Below are 22,054 nucleotides of genomic sequence, written 5' to 3' on the forward strand. Positions count from 1 at the left end.
TGAACTGTGTATCTATAGCGCTGCTACACGCATCAGCCAGCCAGTTCAGTCACGGCCCCCAAGAAAAGATGAGAAGACACCCCCCCCGACACACACTTCTGCTTTTAGTCGAGTCATCTGGCGCTCTCAAGCTGAGGCCAACCACTAAGACAACAAACGTTTGTCAGTAAGATGCAGCACACAGAGCACAGGTGAGGATACGACGTCCAGCTCTCAACGAGGACTGCCTGCCGCCCTCTTCCCTCCTTCCCCTCCTCAAATCTGCTTCGAACTCTGGGAGTGCATTCTCAGAGACACTCCCAGGTTGGAATTAAACCATCCAACATACGATGTACAGTTACCTCTGTTCTGCAGAAGGGAGGCAGGTGGACGTGGCTGCAGGCCCCAAAGGTTTTCCATACCATTTCTGTCTTTTAGATCCAACAAGTGGATTAAAATTAAAGGATCTATATCTAGCAAACTGCTACTAGATGTTGAGCCTAGGGCACTTCCTCCTCGCCTTGAAGGTCTTCCACTTGCACTGGTGTAGCCATGGCTAGTGCCTGAGGGAAGTCACAGAAAGAGAGCATGCATATACGTGACGCAGGTGCTGCATTATTCCCTGGACAAATAAAGAGACAGGGTTCTACAAGCAGATGAGGAATGAAAACATTCCAAGCAACTTAACAAGACACCAGTATTATTTCATGGATTTATGGATTCTGAAAGCAATCAGATACCCTTCTAACTGGAAGGTTAAGCCAAAAAGCACCAGGCTGGGGGGGGGGGGGGGGGGGGGGGGGGGGGGGATATTTCACTTCATACCTTTTATGTAAATCTCTTAATATTAATAAATAGATTGGTAAATGGATCAATACACAAAGCATTTATTCTGAAGACATGCACATCAACTTTCTAGGTGTCATGTGTCCCTCCCCACAATTAGATTAACAAAGGGGGGATTTTCAGTCATGTTCTGCTCTGTGTTACCATGTTCCCATTACATAGTGGCCAAGGCACTCAAAAGATGAAGAGAACACTCAGAGAAAATAGTTAGATCTGTGAGATTAAAATAGTACAGTTTAGAAGAACACCTTTCCAACACAGACAGGTGACACTACTAACATTCAGACTGGAAAACAGCACAAGCAGGTCAATGCAAAAAGCTCAAGTGAAGAGGTTGTGTCAGCTTTTACAAATGCTCTTAAAAATGACTTTTTAAAAGCTCCAAAATAAATGTTGTTTCTACAGCCACTGTGCCTCTCTCCTCAAAAGGCTATCCTTTTGGAAGGAAACAGACAGGTCCCTCAGCTTCCTAGGTCATAAGAAATTTTCCCAGTTGTTTTGAAACAGCAGCTAAAAACAGGTCTGTCCTTCAAGCACTAGCAGACGTCCACAGCAGCATAAAGCCCACTTCCAGTGAATGCCACTTCAGGTATCTTTGCCAGAAATAAATACACTTGTATTCCATATACATATTTTTCTTTCAGAATCTTAATAACCTATGACTAATTTGGGCTATGATCATCTCCAGGCTGCAAGAAATCTTAAGAGTGCCTTTTCATTACTGCATTTAAACTCCATTTCTGCTGGACTGGTTAAGGATTCTTTACTTCATTCCCTCCACATACTTCAGGTTTTACAGTGCACTAAAACCCAAGTGAATGTCTCACACATTCAGAGGCCACACAGACATCAGTAAAAGTTGCTTGTCAGTCTGCTTTAGACCAGAATGGAAGGGGTTTCAAAGAGGCAGAAAAGCTTCCCTCCAAACTTATGCATCATTTTTAAACAAGCAGATTCAGATTTACTCCCCATTATTTTTTTTTATTGAACCAATGAAGTGTTTCTGCTACACTGCAATAATCAGTACAAACCACATGATGCAGCATTTCCAAAAATAGAAATGCCTGCAGAACATGCAGCTTGGTGTTGCTTCCAAGAACAGGGGAAGGAATCCAGCAATGTATCACATACACAGGAATTCTGAAGGCTGTTTTTTCATACCTGATGCTCCAGGAGTAGCAGCAGCTGCTGCATCCTCCATCAGATCTCCTTCCTCCAGCTCCATATTACTGCTATATTCCACATCATTTTCTCCAGACCTTAGGAGTTCATTGGGATGGAAAGAGGAGAACAGAGTTACTAGCTTTTTTCAGCTCTTGTTAAACATGGCACATGCCTTGACAAACACACAAAGTGCTGTAAATAGTATTTTCTGCATTCCAAGCTACACAAACTGAACAAATGAAAGTATGTTAATTAAATGACTGACTCACTAACCAAGAGTCCAAAAGTGCCATACGTATCTAGACTGTAAAATCTGATCCTGCAAACTTCTATATTTGTATGTGTTACAACACATTCTCATGTTTTAATGAAGATTCTAGGATCTGACATAGTCTCAGCTAAAAACTATAAATGTTCTAGTTTAAGTAGCTGTCCTCATTATCACTCTCCTACTACTATACCCTTCCTAATACCAAACCTTCGTTACAGCGCAGAAACAGATTTCTTAATAGTGTTTTCGGAAAGAACCTTCACAGACTATCACTTGTCAAAGACAGAATACAACACTAAAATAAATAAAGAGATCAGAAAGATAGTAACTAGCTGGCCGAAAAGTCAACGTTTAGCATTAACTGTATCAGTTTGTGCTGTTTCCAGGAGAGGAAACACCCCTCCCATTGCACTGGAATCCCCCTCACACTGTATGGCGATGTAGCAAATGAATCAGTTCCACTGGAATTAGGATGATTACCCTGGGAGACAAGGTGATGGTCTGAAAGGCATTTTCAGTTACTTACATAGTTTCTTCATCAATATCATTTTCTTCAGTGTTACTAGTTGCTGTCGAACTAGCTGAAGAGCTGCTACCATCAAGGTGGTTCACCTCATCTTCTCCAGCAAGATCTATATCCAAGTCACCATCAGAGAGCTCATGCTACAGGAAAAACAGAACAAGTCCTTATAAAAAGAAACACCTCAGTGGCACTTTGATGGAGTCACAAAAGCTATGAACAGGAACTCTCTCTCCCAGAGTATCACACTATCACACAGGAGTTCGGAGGGTCTCAAAGCACAATAAAGGCTGGTGGATTTTTCAGCTGCAACCTGGAAACTTTTTTGTGGTGGGATCCATTAGCTCTGTGCTGGAACATCTCACTAGTGTCATCTCTCACTGCTAACTCTTGAGTGGCTCATCTCCTGTTTCCATACAGATGATAAAAAAAAATATCTACTTTACAATTCAGAATTTCACCTGTTTCTACTACTATCCTATCCTAAAAAGCTACACATAAACAAAGAGGCAGGAAAATGGTAATTCCTACATTGAAGTCTTCATGCTGGATCTTCTCTTCCTCCTCTTCCTTGCTATCTCGCACTAATCCTGGAGTAGCAACACTCTCAAGTAGTACTTCAGTGCTTTGTCCAGATTTCTTTGATCTTGTTTCTGGACCATCGTCATTCTGGGGACTAAGATGAGTGTCTGGAGGTGAAATGCCTCGTGATTTCTGAGTCCGTGAAAGTTCAATCGCAAGCCTCTTAACAGAAGGATACACAAAAGTATATATAGAAGATGACAATGTAGCACCATCAAATCCAGTAAGTTTGTTGAGTTGCATATATACTATTTTAGTAATGCCAATATCAAACTAACAATAGCAACCCAAATAAACACAATTGTCAAACATGAACACTGTAATCTAAACCAGGTAATTAGTGGTCAGTAAAAGGTGATTATACACTAATATACCTCGCACTTACTTCTTTCAGGTTATTTATTTGTTGGATGTAACTTGTCTGAGCTGCTTCCAATTGAGCAATGTACCAGTGCTGGTCTCGGCACTTTTGGAAGAAGGTTGGCGAGCGCACCTGGAACCTTCAAAGGGATATTTGAAAAGGTTTTTTGGGTTGGTTTTTTTTTGTTGTTTGGTTGTTTTGGTTTTTGTGGTTCCCCCCCAACCCTGCCCCCAATCTAAAGAGTCCTACAGAAGAACATCATACAGCCTGAAATCTAGTGATGAAATAAACTTAACAGACAAGTACTCTTACGCTCAGTACCCTCAACGCACCGAACAGGTGCAACAGTAAGTATTTTGTAGGAGAGGCAGCTGTACGAGAGGTGGTTATCTTCACAAACCAACACTAACCAACTGAACATGCTACAAAGTGTGTAATGGGAGCAGGAGTAGGACCACAGGGAGAACATTTGAAGTGGATGGGTAAAGCTTCTGTATTTTGTCATAACGTTGTAATTGCCATTGACAGTATTCGTTCTCTTAAATTACAGGCTTCCTTCATTCCCAAAGTTCCCCTAAAACTACAATTTTTTCTTAAGAGGGGGAGAAAACACTTTTTTCCCTAAATCAGTTAGCTACAGATCTCTAACACAGGCTTATTACTGTCAAGTGCAGCTACTTCTCAGAGAAAGAGATGTATTTAAAGTTTCCACAACTCCCTTCAGCACATTTTCTTTAAAGCTTCTGACAGTGAAATCCGTTTATGACAAAACATGTCACAATTATTTTACGTTCAACTACTTAATTAATTCCCGTTTCAGTGGTAGGTGTGATGCTGTGAAATGACAGCAGAAGAGAGCCCCACTGGGTTGTCTCCCTTACCTGAGGATCACAGTGTCATTCTGCCTGTTTAAGTAGCCCTCGTTGGCTAGCAAGTCTAAACGAAAGAATCTGTTGTAACCCCAGCATTCTCCAACTTCAAAATCGGAGGCAAACTCTCGAATTATGTTTTTCGTGGGATCGTTGGTGGACTGGTGAACCATTTCTACACGGTACTCATACCTACACAGGGGAAGATCACAGGTATTAGTAGCAAAATAAACATGTCAGAATTGCAGAACGCATCAAGTTTAAGAGAACTGTGCTTCCTGGGAGGCCTGCATGCCCAGCTGAAGAGGTGATTCAGTCTGAAAATTGTACTGAACGCTTGCATAAACAGTACAAGGAGGAAGAAAGCAGTAATAGGGAGCAGAGTAGTAAACTAACTTGAGGGTTGAATACTAGGAGATAGATACTTTTACCAGTTGTTGTGGCAGCTAGCTTTTCATCTTGAGAAAGCCACTGAGTAACAACTTTAAAAATACTACCTTTGGGCACGATTCAAAGCTCAATGGACAATAGAAGTCTCACTGTTCTTCTCAGGAGAACTCCACAGCCGTTTCTAGCAACACTACAGAACTTGAGGTCATTCTTTGGAAACTTCTGCAGATGCTTTGCCCATAGGAAAAAACCAAACCAACTACTTTTACTACAGGTTTGCTTACTTGGATGTCTCTGGCAACCCAGCGGACAGCTCCAAGAACACAGACAGGTAGTAGCCCCGTACCACTCCATTTCCATCCTTGAAATAAACAAGATTGAGATATAAACTGATTAAAATAAGAAAACAAAAACCAGAAAAGCAAAACTAAACACCTTGATCTATGCCTGAAGTTTAGAAAACAGCTTCAATCAATACAGGATTTGCAGCAGCAGTCTACTTTGTAAGCTACGGGTTTGATTTTTAGTCTTCTGTGATGTAGAACTCTAACTTGAATCAACATGGAGTTTGCATCTGGAAGCACATATGCAGTCTAATGTTGGTATCTCAGATATGAATCTCAAAACAGAGCTTTAATTACTCTGCTAACACTTTAGGGGTTCAATTAAGTGTAAGACAAGACACATTTGTCAGTGTATCGGAAAAGCTTATTTAACATAGAAAAAGCAGTAAAAAAACTCATAAAATCTACTTAGCAGTTTACTACAGTCAAATTCTTCTCAAATTCTCAACATGAAAACAGCTCAGGTTAAACATTAGTTCTGAAATATTTTTACACACAACTGCATTTCAAAGCTACTTTATTTTTGAAAGAAAAGCAATTTTTTTAGAAAACACATGCAATATGAAAAAGTTAGGTCAGTTAACTGAGAAACAGTATTAGAATCACCATAAAAATTACGGCAAAACCTCCATCACACTCACCCTAACGAAGGATGAAGAATGGCTCAACTTGAATCCTCTAGGTTGAAAAAACATTTCAACTTACCATTTTAAAAAGTAAATTTTGATGCCTTCTGACAGCACACCTCATGTAGTCAATCCTGAATTTACAATACTCTAAAAACTTACACTGGAGCCCACGTCTGCATTGCAAGAATACAATTCTGTGCACACGTGGGCTTAACAGATTCATCCATTTCTCTGAAGATGCCATGTAAATCATCAACAAAACTTGTACTCCATCACTAAACACATATTTCTCCAACGCAGCTGTAGTAGCAGCCAGAGCTTCCTGGAAGCACTGACTGGACTAGCAGACTGGAAAAACATCACACCTTGTGGGTTGATGTTCCAACACTGACAAAGATACTGCCTCAGAAATCTGAATATCCCACTGGAAGGGCATCAGTACGATACACACGTTTTAATGTCAGCATCTCAGAACCGGATGCGCAGTAAAACAGGTTCCCCTTCAACTAATACTTCACCCTCCTCTCAACTTCCCCAGTAAGTATTATCCATAAACAGAAACACAGTAAGTTACTCTATACCTCAGTTCTGCAAAAAACACTCAGACAGAAATGGTAAAAATATCGAAGTTCCTATGACATATTAACAAGACCCATTTTTAATCACTTTTAAATTAACCAGATGAACAATATTGAGAGTGTTCATGCCGGCTATCTGGAGGCAGACAGTGAATACTCCAACGGCCGGTGATCAACTCTACAACCTTATTACCTTCTTTTCATACACTTTTTATATACAACATGAGAAGAGACTAACTGGTGTTTTCTTACGAGAGAAGCAAATGAGTGCTGCTTAGGAGTTTTGGATGGGATAACTCTAGTTGAAAATATAACTCACTGGATAAACTTTTAATCTCCAGCAAAGTCCTGACACTTGAAGAGGTGGACTGTAAACAGGATCTGCTCGCTGACGCAATGTACTATTGAAAAAGGAGAAAAAATATTTGCTATTGGGACAAAGCAAACCCCTCCATGAAATAGTACGCTGCATATACGCTTTCACACTCACACGCTACAACCATCCTTCTTGCTACACACAGCACGTAGCAGAGTACAAGGCTCATGCAAAATGTTAAGTGTCCATACAAATATATGTATTCCTTGCAAAATTATTTTTCCTCTTTGAAGAAGAAAAATAAGTAGCTTGGCTTTATCATGGACAATCTTTTTAGCTAACAGTTTAGCTAGGGTTAATTGTTCACCTGGTAAACAGAAGATTTTTGACTGAATTCCCATAGCTTAGTTCATATCTCACAGTTCTCAGTAGAGACTGTTCCGTGTTTTAAAGAATACTACTCATCTACAGAAGAAACAGAAAAAAATTACCATGAATATTGGGAAGCTAAGACACATCCTTACCTGAAGTTTTCCAAGACAAACGTAGTTGAGTCATAGGCTGGAACCAATTCACTGTGAAGGGGGAGGAGGGGTGGGACGGGAATGTATTAGAGTTGAATAACGTGACATTAAAAATCCCAACTTTTGTAATCTCCAGAAGTGTTTACCAGAGCCACTGAAATTCACTACAACTACACTGGGTTATTTCAGTACTTCTGAAAATTCTATTTATGAGGCTTCTCCCCAGTACCTCTCCACGTGATATCACACAGTAAAACAAGTACGTTAAGAAGGGAAGAGCAACTGAAAGCATTTAAGAGGATTTGCCCTTTTACCTGTGATGGCTAATAATCTCTTCATATAGTGAATTTTTAATGTAAGACTCCTTGGTAGTTCTAGAAAGGATGAAACTATTGTACGGCTGAAAGCACAAAGGTTAAATGGTGTGTATTTGAGCAGCAGGTACCTTACTGCCAGTGGAAAATGAACAGTCAGATTTAAACTCTCCTCAGAAGCATTTAACTATTCTTTTCAGGAAACACGTCAGGAAAATAGTTTTGAAATGACATTTAAAAACAAGCCAAACCAATTTTTGCTAAAGAACACAAAGTTTGAGGAATTCTTTAAGACTTTTCCTACTTTTGATTTTTTGGAGATTCTTTTCAGCCAGCTAGCCTAAACTCTCACCAGACTTCCTCAGAACCCAGCACTCGCAGCACTCTCTTTACGAGGAACTGTGCTATGAAGTGATTTTGGCTATATATTCTGAATTAAGGTGACCTGCAGAGACATCCCATGAGAGCCTTGCAATTACACGCCGAATGACCCAATAAGAGAAAAAGGACAAATCAGTAACCTAAGTGTAAAAGAGAAAAAAACCTGTCAGCTGGAACCCACTGTCCTGACTCCCCAGCAGGGACTACAGACATAAAATAAGCCCTGCTGGAACAGAAAAGCCTACTTGCAGCATATGTTACTAAGAGCAGCAAGTTAAGCAGTTTATAATTTTCAGTGTCTAAGTCTGGACCCAAATTCAGTCAGAGACACTAGGTTTAACACAGAAACAGACTGAATCACTTTAGCCGAGAAGTATGACTCTCCTTTGCTAGAGGCTGGTATCAGGCAACCTCTCCAGCAATCTATCCATCAGCCACCTATCATCCACCCTTTCAAACCCTCGTGTTAAAATGCAGCGGTACTCTCTGTCCTACTTTTACAAAAGGCTGATGTACATAAGAACGTATCTACCTCCCAGACTCACTGGAACATCCTCCTCCATATAGTGGTACAATAAAATGGGAAAGAGATACTCTAAGCTACTTTAAATATTATTTTAACAAGCAAAACAAACCTTTGTGACATGGCTTTCCCATTCAGACTACAACGGAAAGAAAAGGCAGCACTTACCTTGTGAAGTCTGGGGGGACAGGAGTAGTGACAAACGAGGCCATAGGCTTCCGATGAACCTGCTGGAACATCATCAGGATCTCTGAACTTTTGGATATCAACTCACTCTTACTGCATGATCTTAACTATATGGGGGGGAAAAACCAAAGAAGAAAAAAAAAATCCTTATGTCTTAGTACAAACTGTAGGTTTTGACTTTTTGTTTATAAACAAATAAATGGCATGTCTGTCACAGCTTCAGAAGATTAGCTACAACACAATGTAAAATGAAGCTCAGAGGTTTTTGGTTGGGATTTTTTTTTGTTTGTTTTTGGTTGTGGTTGGTTATTTTCCCCTCATTTGTTTGGGTTTTATTTCCCTTGAAACTGTCAGCTCTCAAAACTAAGGATTTGGCTATGATAGCTGATGGTTGTGTGTTCTAAAATTTCTGTTAGGAAATCAAAACAGATATTCTGTCTCACTCCAAAGCTTGTGCAGTCCATTTGGGGAGTCCTGAATATTTAAGACCCTGCAAAATTCTACAATTAAAATTACAGCAACTACTATGTACTTCATTTAGGTTAAACTAATTTATATATGTCCAATTAATACCAAGTCACATCTACTGTGTTTAGGCAACAATAACAAAGTAAATCAATCTGGAAAGGACACTTAATTAGACTTTGCGTAATTTGCTCAAATATATCACAACACAGCGATACAAGCTCCTGTGACATTCGATAGTCCAGCACCTGGCAATACAGCAGTAAAGGAATAACTAAAATGTAGAACTTTGTTTTGGTCATCCACATTTCAACAAAGCAAAGCCTATATTATCTTAAATAGCAGCCCCAAAACCCCACTTCAATCCACTTCATTCAAGAATATCTTATAAAACCAGTGTAGTAACAAAGGTTTTTTTCAAAACCTGAAAAAAAACCCCAAAACCCAAAAACCATCTAATCTTAGATGTTCCTTGAACAGCTAGTACTGTATTTTCTGAATGTCTTTACTAAAGGAGGCAACCTACTCTGGTTCTTATTTATACTTTACATTGCAAAAGCATATCTTAGACTTACATTTCAAACTTTGTCAGGCTTAAGTGAAATTAATGTGTACATTTTAAAGTCAAATTTTTGCTACAAGTTCTTCAAATAATTCTATTACTTTCACAAAAAGAATACAAAATTCAAAGCCTCTCGAGAGACACACACGATGACTTCAAGCAGAGACCTACAGTTGTCAGATGTCTGCATCTTCTCTCAATTTTTTTAGTTGGTAAGCTTTTCCTCCCAATTTGGAGGGACAAGAGGTCATGTTTCACTAGCACTAGCGTGTTAGGATTTTAATAGGTTTTTTTCTGCAAAAGAGAAGCTAGTCTGCAGAGCTGCATACGCACTGCTATGCAGGATTTGAAGGTACTCATTCAGGCTGCAACACAAGTAATTTCTGAATACACAGACAGCTTTCAACAGGCATAAAAAGATATGCTGATGGAGTATGCAGGAGCACTCATCCTCCTGATGTCATTGATTCTTCAACTAAGACATCCCATTACAGGTATGCAATAATTAAGTGCAAGGAGAACATGATAATCACTGATCAGGTGAGAAAGCTTAGCATTCTTACTGAATCAAAAGCAGTGGAGGGAATGAAAAAGGAATACAGGACAAGAGGTATCAGGCACAAAGCAGCTTAGCCCCCTTTCCCAACTTAAAATGTCAAACTCTGCTGAAAGGCAAAGTAAATAGAGTAATGTTTGAAGGAAGAAAACCCTTCCATGTCCTCAGGGCAAGTAGAAATTGTTCAGGGCAAGTACAATCAACCTCTGCAGAACTTTAGTATTTCACTTCCAAAAGCTGAGCTTGTACAGCTAGAAGCAAGACGAAAAGTGATACCATGTCATCTTCTTGGAAAGACAAGTGGACAGGAATAAAATAACTAGAACCAGTTCAGTTTTCTTCAAAAGCACATAAACAGAACATTTTTCTTTAGTCTCCATCCATTTATAGCCACCACCCTTCATACACAGTTGGCGGCAGCAGAGCTAAGAGAAACTACCCACAGTGTCTAAATGCTGTTACCCTAAACTAACACATATCTGAGTAGTTTTATATGACATTGCTATTAATTCCTGTAGTAGTTTTTCAAGAAACAGAACATCTTTTATCATTTCTAGAAGACAAACTTATTTTTAAGAAGAAAATGTGCAACCTAAGGTCACTTAAAGATACCCTCAGAAATATCCATCAATTAATGGTTTATAAATAAATAAAATAATGAGAAAGGCTGACTGAGCAGGGATCCATGTAACACAACATTTCAGCTCTTTTCATAATCACCTGATGTTCTACTTCTTGAAGCAAGGATTCCAGAAGCTCAGTTTCTTGAGTAAGTGATGTCTTTTGACCTGTTTAAAGAAAAAACAAGAAGTTTAAAGAAAATAATAATAAAAAAGACATACTCACTGGATTTTAAGAAACAGAGCTTTTTTTTTTTTTTTTTTTTACCTGGATGCTGCCCTAGAACCTACTAAGGTAAAGGATTTCTAAATATACCAAAAATATACCAAGGTTGATTGAGAAAGCATTTTAAAAGCAAGCCTGTGTTTTTAATTAGAGCTGTAGTGAACAACTCACTTGAGATTAAGGCAGTAATGAAACATTCTGTGTCCCAGAAATGGCAGGTTTGTTGTTCTGGCGTGCTTTTTTGGACAAAAAAGCAGGTCTGACTTCACTGAATTTGCTCTCATCCACACATTCTCACCCTCTCTTTTATACTAGCTGACACTTTTCTCCTAAAAGCTACCATTTCTCTTGACTTTGATGTTGAAGTGTTTTCTTTATAAAAAAGAACAAACGATGTTTAAATGCATTTGTACATTTCAACTAGCATCAAGACCACAACAAGAAAGAATAAAAACCTAAGTCACACTTGTCTCTTTTCCATCATGGGGATTTGCTTTGACTCCATCATATATTGCATACCTGAAGAGCATTTGGCAGTTGTTAGGAAAAAGGTGTTACATGGGCAAAATATTAACCTGTACATACAAATAATTAAGCCATTCTACCACAGCTTTAACACTGATCTTTAATCAGTATACACCAAAACAGATCTTGTGAGTGCTTACTGTATTTGATATAGGCACAAAATATGTACGAATGTACACATCCTGGATTTAACTTAACGCAATCATTTTAAAGTACTGACATGAATTTGAAACTTGAAACATAGCTAATATACATTTATTATGTTGTTTTGTTTTTAATGGAAATGAGCTAAGGGAATAAACGCAAGCATGATCAAAGCTAAGGACGTTTTCCAAGCATGAACATTTCATGTTTTCTTTGGCTGGGTGGCAGGGAGACAGGGTGTGTGAAGATTTCAAGCATCAGAAATACATTTCCAGCACAGCCATTTTATTGCCTTACTTTTAATTCCCAGACAAGTACACAGATACAAGGTCAAGCATATTTTGTCTGTGTACTTTGATCTACTGGTTGTATACCTTGCAAAACTAAGGCTGTAAATGCAACATTTCAAGAGCTTCTAAAGAAACCAGTATTCCATGATGTCACATTTAGTGTGTGCTCCTATCAGTGCATTTCAGAAATGAAAGCACACATGGAATAACCACGGCACAGATGCAAAATCAGCTGAGTAAAGCATGCACAAAATTATAGCCAGCTGAGGAATATTTGGTCCTTCTCACTGAAAGCTACACTTTTCAGCAGTGTTGACAGATATGGAAGCTTACAGAAGCAAGTGTACCACCTGCCTTCTCACCTCTTTATACCAAAGGACAACTAGTGACCTGTCCCCGGTTAGCAAAAGCACCAGGAACCAAATTAGCAGCTCTGATTACAGATGCCATGTTCTTCATTTGCAGACAAGGCTGCCTGTATCTATGGATCTGAACTGTTCTCCACCAGACATCACATGGAGACTTCTAATTTTTTAAAATTACATTAAAAGGAATATATATTACAAACATGGCAAATTACAAAGATTAACTTCTTGGCTAACACAAATAATGGTGTAAAAACACCTTAGGTGAAAGGTAGTACACATCTTATAATTAAATGGGAATGTTCTCCAAGTTATTATACAGGAGTTTCTAAGAGAACATAACCAGATTATGTCTAACAACTTAGAACTGTATCACAGTAACTACGTAATTACCTGAAAGCTTTGCTGTAACTACAAGTTTTCTGTCAGCAGTTAACCTGGTTAACACCACGAAGTGTGTAAGCAGCCATACTCCCAGGGCAAGAAAGTTTCTTAATAGTTTTACACATTGTTAATATACTGCACCTACTCGTAACAGGTCAGGCAAATACCTACCCATTAACGTTATAAGCTTATTCTTCAGCTGAGTGTCTAACCGGGCAATCATCATCTCCACTGCATTCCTGATTTCCCGAACTCGCTCATCCTTCGCACTACGCACTGCCTCCACATTCCTCTCCTAAAACAGCATTCACGAAAAAACAAGCACAAAAACAAAGCCTTCACACTTTTACACTTTTCACTCGTTTACATGTTGACTCCACCCCCTCAGATCCCAGAAATGCCTAGGCCTCCCTAGAGTCCCCTCCGGCCCTGTTTTTCTATGAGGAAAAAAAGTTTTAAAATCCTGGTCTTACTGAAGCTTGCATGTTTAGAACAAGAAAACAGGAATGTGTTTTTAGATGAGCTCTATCACAGGCTATTCCTGTTGCCAGTTGTAAATATCCTTTGACTTTCACTGAATACATACGCATGCCCTCTGGTGGGTGACCAAAGGTTAACAGTAAACTTGAGCAACATTCCCTCAGTACATTTAGATTTGTCATATGGGGATTCTTTAGTATCAAAATTTGTAAATTCAACTGCCAGTTTCTCTTCTGTAACTTCAGCAGCACCATAACCAACTTGGTGATAAAACAGTGACATGTGAGCTGAAGCAGAGCTAACCTACCACTGCATGTGGCAAACACCTACCTGAATACAGCACAGACAAAAAAACATACAGAAACTTGTTTAAAGAAACCTTATTTTATTTGTACAAAGACTACACTATAAATGTAATAGCATTCAGCTGAACATAAAAATAACCCTTCCCAGAATACAAGAAACTGTACTGTATTGTTGGAACCCCCACTGAAACTGCCAAAGCTGAACATGTTGATGCTTGGATGTCTAACACATTTACCCCTATGGGGAAGAACAAGGAGGTACAGAGTTCAAATCTCGAACTGGTCAGCTGCTTTACAGCCTATCCTGTAAGCTCATATATACCTTTAGTTTATTCTCCTAAAGCAAGTAAAATAAGCTCCATCAGAATAAAGCATTTTTATACTTGTGTAGCATGGCAGACTGCATTTGTACAAGAGATGGCAAAAAGACATCTTCCAAAAAAGTGTCTAACTCTAGCTTTTAAATAGCATACACCAAAAGAAAAACTCCCTTTGCTAAGTCACATCTTTTTCTGTCTGGCAACTACAAAACAAGTATTGAGAATAGGTTGATCTTTCCACATTGTGTAAAAAACTAAAAAGTAAAAACATGTCTCTATGGGATAATCCAATTACCTTCACAGAAGCAACAGCTTCTGAACAGGTGCTGAAAACTTCATGAGTTTTCATGAAATGGTTTCCATTGTGTTTTCAACTGAAATGGTGTTTGTTTCCCACCTTACAGTTATCCTTTGACAATGGCATACTACAGGAAAACTTAACGTTATCTTAGATCGATTTCTTACCACTTCTTGCACCAAACTGATCAATTCCATGAGTCTTCGCCTCAGCTTTGCCACTTCTTCGTTTACTTTTGTGACATGTTGCTCATAGATTTCTGCCAGTGGCTTAAAAGTATGTCCTCCATGCTGTTAAAAAAGAAAAAGGGGTGGGCGGAGGTGGAGGATAATAAAGCATCTCATTTTAATTTCATTCCACTCCTATTAAATTACTGAGAGGGGAAGAAAGCCTCCTAGTGTATCACTCATCTTGGAAAAGTTCCAAAGCAGATTGTATGTAGGAAGTCTGTCTTTCACTTCCCTTCATAAGAAGTCATGAATTTGGCTTTCATACCATCAAAACTTCCTGTCAAGAGTTATTTGGAGTCTCAACAGTCCTCCAAAAATAAACTGCTTCATTCACTGTGCCATTCTCTAACAAATAGGGATAGAAGGGTTATTTTATTTTTGTTCTTATTATTAAAACACACTTCCCAAACAAAGGCAGCACAGTATTAACCACTTATATTCCAAACAACAACAGCAGTCTCTCCTTGAAATATGCAAGTGAAAGGATAATAAAAAGCATGGTGAATTGTGCTACTAACACAGCTTTGAAGATATCTGGGATTACAGGCCAGGATGTTTAAATAACGTAAGCGTTATCTATATTTTCTAAGACTTCTTCCTTTGCCCATACAATTCTCACTACCATTTAAGTTTGTCCAAGATCTCATGAAGTCTATAACAAGGAACATAATTCTGACCTCCTTTCAGCAAAAATTCAATTTGCTTCTCTAATTATAAACAGAAGGTATTGCCTTTCACAACCAATGTCCACCTTAAATTATAAATACACCTACAACTACAGTATTTGCATGGCAATTCAATAGCCGTAACAATAGTTTCATAGCATTTCTATCTCTCTAAAGTGCTGTCCAACATAACGCCTGCAGTCTCTTATTGTAGCATACCACATGAACATATATGAGCAAGCAAGCCTCTTCTTACCATCCCTCCCCAAAGCGCGCACTGGTGGCAGATACACTTCTTACAGGTCCAGCAGAAAACACTAAGCTTTTCATGATGATTTTCACACCTTAAACAGAAAACACACTTATCAATAGGAAACAGCTATGAATTTTCTGCAAACTCAATTTAACATTTTCACTTGGTTTGCTACCCGATACAGAGAGTAAAGCACAAGACATCAGCATAGTTTTGCAAGAAGAATACTTAGATTCAGTAAAAACCTTTTATAAAAGAAACATTGCTCTTAGTGTTCTCTCAGCCAGTACTTCACAGAGGTAAGAGAGAAAGTACATTACTAAAACTGAATTTCTACCCAGCAGATAAAGGATATCATCAACGAATCAAGCTCAGAATTCTGGAAGTTAATACTTCATATTATTAAAATCCTAATCATACGCTACCTAAAGTATCCACAGAGCAATGGCTCATAAGCTTTTTGGACAAAACTGGTCTTTGCAATTTCTTAAAATTTCAGGAACAGCACATCAATCAACAAATCAAGCACAGACCAGGCCAGATCTTCTCTCTTCCCCCTCCATTAGGATTCAGGAACTGAGGGAAGAGGCAGGCATAGAACACATCCTTAGTTCCTGTCCATCTTTCAGTGCTTCTCCTCACGCTTTTCTCTTCCAGATCTCCAAAATGTATCTTAAAACACATAACAGCACTGGTAATAGGATAAAACCAGGAGAAAAGCCTGCGGAGAAAGTACTGACAGTTGCTCCTAGGAAGAGAATATATCAGAAAATACAGGAGGCTCCAAAGACAAGGAAGGAGAATGAACAGCACTAATGTGACAGATATAGCAACAGTAGTGCTTTCTGTGGCACTTTACGTATTTCCTTTGATCTCAATCTGAATTTATCAATGACATTTTCGCAAGGGACTAAAAGACATCTTCTCAGAACAGCTTCTCTGCTTTTACATGCTGAGATACCACATCAGCACCCACAGTCTGAATGGGACTGACAAATGAGCAAGCCATCGAGAGAAGACTTTTATTTCATATGTATGGTCACTAAGAAGGGTTAAGAGCCTTAAGAAGTATTACCACCCTTCATGTTTCCCGTACGTCTCATTTTAACTATATTGAGTCAAACTAGAACTAGTGGTAGTTTTCTAGAGAGACATCGAAGAGCTTTTCTTCTGCCATTACATATGACAGAAATGAATTCCAACTTCTAGGCAGACAGCAAGCACAGTTCGGCTTTTGATTAAGAAGTTATTGCTTTGTTCCATGATTCTAGTAAAAAGCTGAAATTAAAAGCCCATTCATATAGTGAACTGCAAAATGCTTTATGTGAGGAATACTCCATTTACTTGTCTTTTTCATTTTCTTCATGCTTTGTGAGATTGCACAGTTGAAGTGTATCAAGCTGCTGCGTGACCTCTTCTGCCCAACGACAGTTTACGAGCTCTCGTAGCTGCAGTGGGGCTCTGTAAAAAGCATTGCTAGAGTTAAAGGAAGAACTCAGCTCCAGGAGCTACAAGAGAAGCTTTGAAATTAATTCAGTTCATCAATTCTACGCTACCAGAAAAGTCACAGGCAAAGAAGCCAAAGCTGTACTAGTTATTTCAGAAAAGACAGTAAAAAAAAAAAAAAAAAAAAAGAAAGAAAAAAAAAGAGAAAGTAATGTTTTAAGTCTATTTGCTCCTTTGGGGGGCTGGGGTAAGGCAGGAACTGCAACAAACCACCCCACAGTGACATACAGAACAGCTACACAGGGAACTCAATAACTATTTCCAGACCTCTTGACAGGCTCCTGGGTAACACTAGGCAAATTTTCATTTCTCAGTACTTCTTCAACCTCCCCCATTATTCAGCTACCTTCATCACAGTGCTGCAATCACCACCTTTGTAAAATATAGATATCTTTCTCTCCTTACAAGCATTTTAGAGCTATTGATCAAATACTTTACAAGCTGAATGTTAAAAAAGTTCTGCAGAAACTGTTGGTTAGTTGTTTTTAAATACCTCCTTTCCCTTAGGGGTAAAAATATGCTCTCTTTCAATTATTGGTCTATCAAGAGCTAGAATTGGTAGGTACTCAAGAACTAGAAGTGCTAAGGGGTGCCAGGGCTTGGGGGGACAGGGTGGGGCATCACATTAAAAAACTAAAATACTGTAGCTATGTCTCAGACAAATCTGCAACACATAAGCTAAGTCACACAAATTATAGCTATAGAAAAAGTACACATTTCAGTCTGAAAACTGAAGTTTCTGGTCTCTCTAACTCTTCTAAGAGGACTACAAGGAGTTCTAAGGGGAATACCATCCAATTACCCTATTACACCAACTACATACACTGAACAGCATGTGTAACGGGAAAAACAAAGATCTCACTTAGCTTGTCACAAAACTAGAATGTATTTTAGAGTATTATACCACGGTAATTCTTTATAGTAAGAGCAGGCAGGTCTCAAAAAAAAAAAAAAATCAAGCTTACAAATTTAGCGCAACCCGCAGTGAAAAAAAGATCAATCGTAACAGGACAGTACAACCAATTCCTGATAATTTATTTCTGATATTAAAAACACCTTACCTACAATGAGGGCACTGAGCTCTTTGTTCAGTCAGCCAACGCTATGAAGGAAAAAGGAAAAACATTTTTAAAGACACTGTAAGAAACAAACTGCGAGCACATACATTCTATCATTAATTAGGAGTTACTTCATTTTATTACAATCTTCCTTCCCATATTTTTTCCTTTTTTACAGATTTGTAATTTAACTGCTCAATCATTTAGTCACAGAAGATGCTGCTATTTGTATCTTAGTAACAAAGCAACTACTTTAAATGTCAAAGGCACTTCAGTTAAAACTATACAGAGAAATCGGAGGTACCAGATATTCCATTAGAAGCCACACACCTGGCACAGATCCCCGCAGTCATGGGCTAAAGAGCATGTTTCAACAACAGAAAGCAAAAGATACAAGCAGCACATTTCTTAGAGTCTAAATTACTAGTCTTCAAGGTAACTTCTGTCTTCCTCTCGAGCTATTTATACACAGGCTAGATACCTGCAGTTCAATGATCAAATCCACAAGGACCCTCTGAATGTTTCTCTTCCAGAAAGCTCTGAAGACAAGCAGCTGAGGAAAGAACTTCACCTGCCCACTACAACTTACAAGTGTAAAATAAAAGCTCAGCAGCTGAAAGGCTTATATTTGTCAGCTCACTGAAGATTCTCATGAATAATCTCTCACCGCCCCTCAACAATATGTCATCTAACACTCAATATGCAACACGAATCCTTCACCTATGGTTCTTGTCAGAGCTTTCAAAGTGAATGATAATTGTCTGTTCCAAACTCTGGAAATACTACTGGAGGTCTGAAACCTCAGCTGAACCCTCTCTCCCACTACGCTAATGCGTAACAGTGCCTGGACTGGGGACTGAAGTGTTACACGTTGGTAACCACGACCTTAATAAATGAACTGAGGTTCAGCTGCTGCTTCAGCCTGTTATACCAGACTCCCTCGACAAAGATTTAGCCCATATCTGGTCATGCCATACTAGTTTGGTAAGCATTTTAAAATGCTTCCAAGGTGACAAGAGGTGATGTCATGACCTTCTAGTGCTCCATAATGACAGACGTGAAGTCAGCATTTGATTCCCGTCTCAACTTCTGTCTTCCATACAAGCATCACTGACTCTCAAAAGATGTTAAAGAAGGGATCATTAAATGTCTGCTTCTTAAAAGCAATTATTCTAGATAGTCCCTATAATTAGCACTACTGAATGCAATGCACAGCCTGCCTAGTTTTTCCTCAGGGTGTTGTAAAAGATTTTGAAAGGGAAACTAAAGAGCACAGAGCGGGAAAAAAAGTAATCCTTGGAACTCCAGGAAAAGGGGGAAGAAAGCAGCAAGAACATGTTCAGAAGATCAGTAGTTTTTAAGTTCATACATTTGCAAGAATAAGCCATAGTAAGCAAACTCACCCGAATACAACTGAAACAGCACAGCTTGGAGCAATGAGGACACAGACGTGCATCACGCAATTTCTCCATACAAATAAAACATCGGAATACTTCAGCAATGCTCTGCAAAGGGTAGATTATCGCTATTGTTAAGCCACACACTTCAAACGTATCAGAGCTGCACTTACTTTCCAGGCAGAGTGCCAGGTTTCATAAACACAGTCGCATTCCAAACAGCTACAGAGAGCACATCTCTAAGCAAGATCCTAAGTCAAAAACCATGGCTCTCTTCCCCACTTTCTCCTACACCACCAGCTCTCAGCACCCATTTTACAATGCTATTCTCCTTCTTCAAGGGACAGTCTCTTTGTTAGGCTTATCTTTTTTGAAGTGGGCCTTTCCGTAGCCAAGGCATTATTCCTACTTCTGTTGACACAGGATTGAACAGTTGCCAGAAGAAACCGTGCTGCACCTGCAGGTTCTGAACCCGTGAGTGTCAATGCACTTGCACTAAACCAATTCAAAAGCACGGTAAGTGCATGTAGGTGTTATACGGAATGCTGATGACAAGCTTGAGCCAGATGGGGCATTTTTTTTACTTTTTTTAAGATTCACATTCTTTTAAGGCCTACCATTAGCACTAGCTCCACAATTTCTACACTCACGCACCATTTAATCAATCTTAGGTCATAAAAATGTAATTTAACTTTTTTTTTTTCCTGTGCCCATTCAAAGAGAGAAGCATTTTGTTCTTTAATACAACCACCTCATCTCCCTCCATTCTCAGAATGTTGGGAATGGTACTTTGAAATGTCAGGCAATGTTTGCTTTCCCTATTGGTAAGATTTTCTCACTGACAAAGAAGTTTACATTCTGTATTATACAGAAGCTAGACCCCATTCTGGCTTTAACCATGGAACTTGGAAGGATTCTTCAGATGGGCTAACTTTCCCCCTGCCAGAGCTGAAATTACAAATCAACACAAAAGCCAGGCATACCTTCAACGTACAGATACCACAGTACCTCCCATACATTCTGGTTGTCTTTAATGGTTGCAAACCATTGAAACGCAACACATGCATTTACAGGGAGTTATGGCACATGGGTCTTCTACATTCTTCTCTTCTAACACTGACCGCAGCGGTGCATGAAAGCTGCCCAGCTTGCAGACACCACTAAATATTGGGCCTCCACACACGCCGAGGCGGGTTCTGTCAGCGCCAGGCCTCCATCCACCTCCAGAACAGGCACCTCCGATGCTCCACCAGTTTATTTTCCAACCCTGACCCCGTAAGGTCCCCTGCGTGCCACCTAGAAACGCCACCTCTCTACACGCTGCCGCCTTCCCTCAGCTCAGCAGCGCTGAGGCGAGCCCAGCTCGGTGCCATGCGCATCCCTGCCCACCGCAGAGCTGCCATCTGTTTACCGCCTCTCGGGCCGCCCACCGCTCGGCCTCCTTCCCCTCACACAAGGCAGGGGGACCTGGCGCGGACCCCGCGGAGGCGGCCAGCCCTCCCCCGGCCCTGCCACGGGCTCCCGCTGAGGAGAAGGTGCCGCCCGCCGCCGCCGCCGCCTCAGGGATGCGCGCCCGGGGAACAGCGCTGCCCGCGCGCCGCCCGCCTCCCTGAGGGAGCGCGAGCGCAACCGCCGCCCAGCCGCTCACCTCCACGCTCTGCTCGTCCATGGCCGCGGCTCACGGCGGCGGGGGAGGCTCTCCCCGGCCCCCTCTCCCTACCACACGGCCCGGGGGTGGGGGGGAGAAGTGGAGGCGCGGGGAAGGGGGTTTAGGGGCCGCCGGGCAGCGGCCGCGCCCCCCGCAGCCGCCCGGCCATGTTCGCGGGGAGCGCCGCGGCCCCGCCCTCCGCCAGCCCGCCCTGCGGCCGCCGGGGCTGCACCGCCGCACCGCGCATGCGCCAGGGCGCCCGCCGCGCCCGCAGGGGGCGCTCGCCAGCGCGCGGGAGCCCCCGCCGCGGCCCGGCCGGCGCTGAGGGGAGCCGCGGCCGGCGGGGAACGGGGCGCTGCTACCGGCACTGCCGGCCCGGGAAGCGGCCAGAGGTGCCGAGCTGGGAGCCCCGCAGGGCAGCCGGAGCGCGGCTCCCCGCCGTCGTTGCTGAGCGCTGAGTAACGCGAGGGACGCGGTCGCTTCCCGCGGGGAGCTGCCGGCCGCTGGGTTCCAAGGCCTGCGCCGGTTGCTCGGTGCCGGTGGCACGGTGGAAGCATGGCCGCGCACCCCGGCTGAGCTCGGGGGTGCTTCCACACCCCGCCCGGGGTCAGCCACGGGCACGGTACCGGCCCGCCAGGCCGCTGCTGCGGCTGGGCAGCATGCGGTGCGATCGCTCCTGCGCTGCTTGCCCACTAACAGGCATCTGTAATTATTTCAGCCAGATTTCACTAATAAATTGAATACTTAAGATTGTTCAAGGCAGTGGGAGTGAGGATCAAGTCCCCTGTTGAACGTGGATCAATGTGATTAAGTCTAAATGCTTAAGTACCAGCTCAGTTTGTGAAGTGACAGCAACCTTGTAGGTAAAAGGGGCACACTCGGCAGCAGACATCATAAAATCAAGGCGTATCTGTTATTTATTCCCCTTTCTTCTTTGATGTACAACCTGTTCCTCGTCCCAACAGACTAAATAAACCAAC

At 41.0% G+C, this 22,054-nt stretch overlaps 1 protein-coding gene across 9 annotated transcripts in view; it reads right to left on the reverse strand.

Annotated features, from left to right (window-relative positions):
* The window catches only part of TRIM37 (tripartite motif containing 37), a 30,923-nt gene extending 9,641 nt beyond the window's left edge, over positions 1 to 21,282 (reverse strand). For 5 of the 9 annotated variants that reach the window (XM_055796190.1, XM_055796188.1, XM_055796181.1 and 2 more), the window contains exons 1-18: positions 21,075 to 21,281; positions 19,433 to 19,534; positions 18,033 to 18,073; positions 16,810 to 16,926; positions 15,469 to 15,556; positions 14,485 to 14,607; positions 13,086 to 13,209; positions 11,081 to 11,148; positions 8,760 to 8,884; positions 7,374 to 7,424; positions 6,853 to 6,934; positions 5,267 to 5,343; positions 4,605 to 4,784; positions 3,748 to 3,862; positions 3,312 to 3,524; positions 2,787 to 2,923; positions 1,987 to 2,084; positions 342 to 542 (exon numbers count right to left, since the gene is read on the reverse strand). In XM_055796190.1, the coding sequence (XP_055652165.1) occupies positions 342 to 542; positions 1,987 to 2,084; positions 2,787 to 2,923; positions 3,312 to 3,524; positions 3,748 to 3,862; positions 4,605 to 4,784; positions 5,267 to 5,343; positions 6,853 to 6,934; positions 7,374 to 7,424; positions 8,760 to 8,884; positions 11,081 to 11,148; positions 13,086 to 13,209; positions 14,485 to 14,607; positions 15,469 to 15,556; positions 16,810 to 16,926; positions 18,033 to 18,073; positions 19,433 to 19,534; positions 21,075 to 21,095 (1,963 nt within the window). In that variant the 5' untranslated portion in view covers positions 21,096 to 21,281. Of the gene's footprint in view, positions 1 to 341; positions 543 to 1,986; positions 2,085 to 2,786; positions 2,924 to 3,311; positions 3,525 to 3,747; positions 3,863 to 4,604; positions 4,785 to 5,266; positions 5,344 to 6,852; positions 6,935 to 7,373; positions 7,425 to 8,759; positions 8,885 to 11,080; positions 11,149 to 13,085; positions 13,210 to 14,484; positions 14,608 to 15,468; positions 15,557 to 16,809; positions 16,927 to 18,032; positions 18,074 to 19,432; positions 19,535 to 21,074 lie in introns of all 9 variants that reach the window. The other 4 variants (XM_055796189.1, XM_055796183.1, XM_055796186.1 and 1 more) reach the window with 1 other exon arrangement.
* Positions 21,283 to 22,054: the final 772 nt, after the last annotated feature.

The sequence above is a fragment of the Falco peregrinus genome, chromosome 2 (assembly GCF_023634155.1).
Source record: "Falco peregrinus isolate bFalPer1 chromosome 2, bFalPer1.pri, whole genome shotgun sequence".
In the NCBI taxonomy this organism is placed as follows: Eukaryota; Metazoa; Chordata; class Aves; order Falconiformes; family Falconidae; genus Falco; species Falco peregrinus.